Genomic DNA, 6,140 nt, shown 5'->3' with positions numbered 1-6,140 from the left:
GAGGGGGGGGGGGGGGCGGGTGTAATTTACTACCCTGTTTAGATTTTGTGTCTGTAATGTGAAAACAGAGTTCAGTTCATATCTCCGGTGATCTGCATCATAGGGTGGAAAGTGCAGAGTCTGAATGTGAGAGATGTGTCTGTGCAGCCACCAGACCACCAAAAGGTTTTCCAGTGGGAGCAGGGAGTCAGGATCTCCTCCAGCCAGGGATTTCAGCATTGTCATACCATGCTGCTGGCAGCAGTTGCTCACTTAACCAGTGTCTTACCTCAGTTAGGTCTCAGGGACTTGGCTGTAGGAGGTGCATGTGTGCTTGGATCACAGGTGGACAGCAGTCTCTAGTCTCCTGTGCTTTGTGAGATGTGTAGGTAGCTTCAAGGGGTCCGTGTGTGGCTTGGGGTGTGAAGAGCTGTGGTGTGCATATAACCAACAGCTTCCAGAGATGGCAATTTTAGCACTGCATGCCCTGGAGGTTGCTTAGTGCTCTGACGTCCTACTCTCAGGAGCAGTCTGTGCCAAGGGGACATATGTGAGGCATGCACTTATTCTCACATGACTGCTTTTCTACCTCTCCCTAAAGAAAGTCTCTGATGAAGACAGTGAAGGAGAAGATGCTAGTGTCACCCAGGGGGATCTGGAAGCATTGATTTCTGGCTGCTACCCTGTGAAATCCTCAGAGGAGACCAGTGACAGCTCTTCCACAGTGGCCCAGCCTGCCAGCAAGTGGGTTTGTGCGCATTCCTCCAACAGCAAGAAGGAGAATCACAACCAGTGCATCACGGAGAAGCTGGAAGTGCTGGCAAAGGCCTATTCTGTCCAGGGGGACAAGTGGAGAGCTCTGGGCTACACCAAGGCCATCAATGCACTCAAGAGCTACCACAAACCAGTCACCTCCTATCAGGTAAAACACCTTCCCAGAGTGGTGGAGCAGGGAGATAGACCCAGTGTTCTAGCTCTGTTACAAGCCAGATTCCTTTCTCCTTGGGTACACGGAATAGCTTATCTTCAGGTCTCAGCAATTCCTTCCTGTGGGAGGGTTTTGATAGAAGTTGTGTAGCAAGTGTGAGTTGTATTTATTGACCAGCTGTGGTGTTTTCAGATGAGCAGAGAAGGGGAGTCTGAGTCTTTTAGGGCCAGATCTGAGCAGCCATGAGATAAAGGCCTTCTCCAGGCTCAATGGAGGGACATTTTTGCCTTTCTCTTAATCATCAGTGACTGCCGCCATTGGAGATAATATATAAAACTGACTGGATCTAGGCCTGATTGGCTGTGACAGTCCAGCCATTCAGTGTGTTAGTGTCTCAGTCCTGTTCTGCATGCTTGTCCTTTTCCACTTGGCATTGAATTGATGTAGCCTATGTAAGCCTGGCCTAGGGAAGAAAGCAGCAGTCAGAACTAGTCTTGCCCCTTATCAATCACTGATCAAAAGGCTAACTGGGCTCTGAGTGGGCAGCAGCTCCCCAGCTTGTCTGTAGCCTTCACTTTTCCAGTAGCAGCTCTGGTTTATTGCTAGGAAGCCTGTAAAATCCCTGGGATTGGGAAGCGAATGGCAGAGAAGATCCTGGAGATCTTGGAGAGTGGGCATCTGCGCAAGCTGGATCACATCAGTGAGAGTGTGCCTGTGCTGGAGTTGTTTTCCAACATCTGGGGAGCAGGGGTCAAGACAGCTCAGACGTGGTACCAGCAGGTAAGTTTAGTGCCTTACAGAAGAAGTTCTCAGACTAGGGTTTGAAGACTGATTCTGAGCCCAGGAGAATTACTTTCATTAATAGCTTCCAATTGCCAATATCCACAGAGGGGATTTGAGTCTGTTTTCATGGGAGGAGCTGTGAGGCTGGGTCCCGTTGTGTGTGTGTTTGGGGAGAATGAAGTGCACCCATTCCATCAGCCTCGCTGCTTGGAGCTCATCTCACACTGTTTGCTGCAATGACACTGCTAAGAATCAAGCCTGAGCCACGACATCTTGGCCATGAAAACTCCTGATCCAGTTGCTGGCCTGTTGGCCTGGCTGGCTCCTGTAGCTATCAGAGCAGCCGTCCACCCTGTCTGGCAGCTGTAAAAATTAGGTTAAAGTAATTGTGCCAACATGAGCCACCCAGGCCACTGGGTGGGTTCCTTCTTTAAGAACAATTTGTTTCCAGAGCACAGAGCTAATGAAACCTGGTTTCCTGTAGTGTCTGGTTTGTGACTGGATTCTTTGTTGTCTTAAAAATATGGTTGGGTTCACACTGTAGACTTTCCCTCATTGAGATATTCTGGGTATTGTTCACTTACCTGTATCACTTGTTTTCCTTCAAGCTGTAAGAACACATACAAGCTGCCTTAAGAACAGTAGTCTTCTGTCAGGTTTAGTTAAGATTCAGAGTCATTGTGGGGTGGAGATTAGAGGTGTGTGTGGGTAGTGGGATTGCCTAAATCCCTTCTTTTAGGAACCAGGCCCTGAGTGATCTCTTCATGTGATCTCAGAAGCTGTGACTGGCCTAGACTTAAGACAGGTTAAATACAATCTTCCTAAGTCTTTGTTGAGAGTATTTGAAGAGAAAAGTCTCGGTAGGTGTTTGAATATCATCACGTGGTCTGCACTAGGGTTTCCGGACACTGGATGATATCCGCGCCAAGGCGACTCTCACCAGCCAGCAGGCTGTGGGGCTGAAGCACTACATGGATTTCCTGGAGCGCATGCCTCGGGAGGAAGCTGCAGAAATAGAACAGACCGTGAGTAGCTCTGCCCTGGGCCCTCAGAGTGGAATACCTGCTGGGACCTGACAGGAGGGTGCATGCTGTAGAAATGTTCCTCAAAGTTATAGCTGAGCTCTTCAGCCTCACCTCTGAGCGGGGTCAGTTCCTGGGGGACCCTTTCTGGGCACAGGCACACAAGGCACCTACTTTGCCCTGTAGGAAGGCTTGATCTGAGTGCCTGGCAAGGAGGAGGATGCTTCACAGGTGTCAGTTCTACACACTGCATTGAAAAAGGCTGCGTGTGACATGTTGGGGTGAGCAGGTTTCCAGCTCCTCTTTCCTGCCTCTCGTCTTCTCTGAGATGTCTGCTTTTGGCTGAGGACCCTTGAGCTGTGTCCCTGGTGCTGCTTCTCCGAAGGAAGCTGTGAGCACCCTGTGAGAAGGTTGTCAGTGGGGAGGCCAAGCATGGATGCTCTTGCTGTAAGCAAAAGGGAATCAGGTCGCAGATGGATGCTGCTTGCTCTACTATGCCATGGCACTCCAGGATTATGGGGTGCTAAGCCAGTGTACCCTAATGTGAGCAGAGAGCTTGGGGGGGAAACCATCATTGCTACCCCTGTGCTCTCTGATCACCATGGAAGCAGCAGCAAGCATGACCCTGTCACTCGGCCACAGGGCCTGGCCATGAAGAATACACTCCTGCCAGGCTCCTGCTGGGTTGTCAGTCCTGTGTGCCGGATTAGCCATTTTGGTGGTGAGTGGTCCCTTTCCTGGGCAGGCTGGGTCGAGGAGCTGACTCTTGGGGCTGCGTCTATTGTTATCTTGATGGGATTACTGTGCTCCCCTCCATACACACGCACACACCTCTGATCCAGGCCCAGGAGAGAGAATGAGGGATTAGTCACTGCCTGTGCTGCCTGTCACTGTGAGATCTGAGGAGCTTTTAGGCTCTCGGGTGGGGCTGGGAGTTTTCTAGAAATCTTAATTTAAAGCCAGAAGGGGGACAAGGACACCAGAGGAGGGCTTGCTCCGCATGAGAAAGGCTTGTGGCTTCTTGGAGCACCTTTGGGGCAAAGGTTAATGGGTTTATCTCTTGCTAATGAAGGATGATCCCCAAGAGTGACAAGGGGCTGTGGGCATGGACACTGCCTTCCTGAACCCCAGCCTCTGTGATGGCCTCGTCACTGGGAATTGCTGAGCCCCTAATTATTTGCTGCTAGCAGGACAATTGGCACAATCAGACGGAGAATACTCCTGTCCCAGGACCTAGGAGCCTTTCTTAAGCATTTAATGAATGAAGCAATCAGAATTAGCACTGTCTGCACAAAGCAAGAGCTGAGGTCCACACTGGAGGTGACTGCACTGGTGGAAGTTGTGATTATATGCATCTGATTGCTGGCAGCAGCATGTTGGCATCTGTTAGATCTAAAATGCTGGGACATGTGTGTTTTTTCTGGGTCACAAAGCCCAGCTCTCCTGCAAAGGCAGAGCTCCTAGCAGGAGTGGACTCCAAGGGAGACTTGCAGATTTTCTCCTGTCTTAGGTCCTGCTAGGGAGACTCTCCGTGAGCCCATCTCTGCTTCTGAAACAGGACCTGTGACCATCTCTTGTTGAACTGATTCTCCTTGTGGGCAGAGCTGGTGAGCTTTGCCCTCCTGGCCCACAAGAGAGCTGAAAAACTTGTTCTCTGCTGCAGTCTCAGAATCTGAAGGCTCTGAAAAGTTGTGTTGTACTTTGCTGCCTCAGCATTACTGCATCTTCCTGCTTGTCTCAACCCAGCTCCAGCTGAGTGTGCTCAAGAGCTGATGATTGATGGTAGCACCATGGTAGATCATTGTATTGTGTGGCAGTGTGCTGGGCATTTGCAGGACTGGGAGGAGGTCTCCCCAGCTCCTAATGGCAGGCCAGCCTCCTTGGTGGGGCCAAGTGTCTGCTCTGTATGGAGACCCTGGAGATGCAGGACAGGCTGCAAGGCAGGCACTAGATCCTTTGCTACCTTGATGGAAAGGGCATGAAGAGATTGGTGTCTGACTCCTTATCCCTCTTTCTCTTCTTGGAGGTCAGACAAGCTGCCCTGGCCCTGAAGCCTGGGCTTGTGTGTGTGGCATGTGGCTCCTACCGTCGGGGGAAGCCCACCTGTGGAGATGTGGATGTGCTGGTCACTCACCCAGATGGGCAGTCTCACCGTGGGGTGTTCAGCAAGCTGCTTGACAGCCTCCACAGGAGCGGTAAGAGGACTGGGGACTGGCACATGGTGCTCGAATCTGTTCTTAGCATGGCCAAACTGAGGAGGCAGTGAGGTGGATGTCACTCATTGAAGAGTAGGTGATCACTTTTCCCAGGGCCAGGACACCTTGTAAGTCCTTAGAGTACTGCCCCTGGTCCTGGACCTGCTCGCTCCAGTGGCAGCTCTGCAGACAATATTAAGGAGGGAGTATTGCTGCAGGTCAGCATGGCTTCTGTCTGTGGGAGGCTGTCAGGGCTGAGGCTGAGTTGCCCTTGGGGTCCCACAGCACATTATGAGAAACCTCAGCTGCTATCTGGATGGTGGGGAGTTCAGAAGGAACTGAACTCTCTGCCATTCAGCTCCTCTCTGCCCATTCCCTCTCCCTAGGCTTCCTTACCGATGACCTGGTGAGTCAGGAGGACAATGGTGAACAGAAGAAGTACCTGGGGGTGTGCCGTCTCCCTGGGCCAGCCCGACGTCACCGCCGGCTTGACATAATTGTGGTGCCTTACTGTGAGTTCGCCTGCGCCCTGCTTTACTTCACCGGCTCAGCCCACTTCAACCGCTCCATGCGGGCCCTGGCCAAGACCAAGGGCATGAGCCTCTCGGAGCACGCTCTCAGCTCAGCTGTGGTGCGAGGCCCTGGAGGCATCAAGGTGGCATCTGGCCATACTCTGCCCACTCCCACTGAGAAAGATGTCTTCATCCAGCTGGGGCTGCCTTATCGGGAGCCCTCGGAACGGGACTGGTGACACCAGGTTGTCACCCAGCATCCTGGGCCTGCTGCCCTACTGCTGTTTTGAAGGGTGCTGGTTTCCCTGGTGCTGCTCAGTGGTGACTGCAGACTGGGCCCTACTGCTGACAGAGCTTTGTGGATTCACCCAGCAGATGCCATGGGCTGTAACCATGCTGGAAGTGCTGCCTGATACCATGGGCAGCCCCTGGCTACCAAAAGGGCTGGCTGCACATCAGCTGCTCTGGCCCTGCGCTCTCCAGGGGAGCTTCAGAAGACTGGACTGCCAAGCCTTGTGATCCAGCCCCTCACAGTGCTTGGGAATGGGGGGAATGGGATCCGTCTTCCTCTGTATTTGTGCACAGACACCCCAAAATCTCTGGCCTGAGCTGTGTATGAAGGCAGCAACGGTCTGGCTTGGCCCTGGAACAGCCCTCCCCCCTTCTCTCTACTGCTGGCAGTTGCTACTATGGGAATCGTGAAGAGTCCCCCTGTGCTGCT

At 52.4% G+C, this 6,140-nt stretch overlaps 1 protein-coding gene across 1 annotated transcript in view; it reads left to right on the top strand.

Moving 5' to 3' along the window:
* POLL (polymerase (DNA directed), lambda) overlaps positions 1–5,747 on the top strand; it is a 9,827-nt gene extending 4,080 nt beyond the window's left edge. Inside the window, exons 4-8 of the mRNA XM_010087820.1 lie at positions 581–901; positions 1,514–1,687; positions 2,587–2,715; positions 4,739–4,907; positions 5,294–5,747. Coding sequence (XP_010086122.1) covers positions 581–901; positions 1,514–1,687; positions 2,587–2,715; positions 4,739–4,907; positions 5,294–5,658 — 1,158 coding nt within the window. The 3' untranslated portion in view covers positions 5,659–5,747. The remainder of the gene's footprint in view (positions 1–580; positions 902–1,513; positions 1,688–2,586; positions 2,716–4,738; positions 4,908–5,293) is intronic.
* The last annotated feature ends 393 nt before the right edge of the window (positions 5,748–6,140 follow it).

This window comes from Pterocles gutturalis, unplaced genomic scaffold (assembly GCF_000699245.1).
Source record: "Pterocles gutturalis isolate BGI_N339 unplaced genomic scaffold, ASM69924v1 scaffold33386, whole genome shotgun sequence".
NCBI lineage: Eukaryota > Metazoa > Chordata > Aves > Pterocliformes > Pteroclidae > Pterocles > Pterocles gutturalis.
Note: the sequence above shows the minus strand (reverse complement) of the source record. Positions and strands in the feature narration are given on the sequence as shown.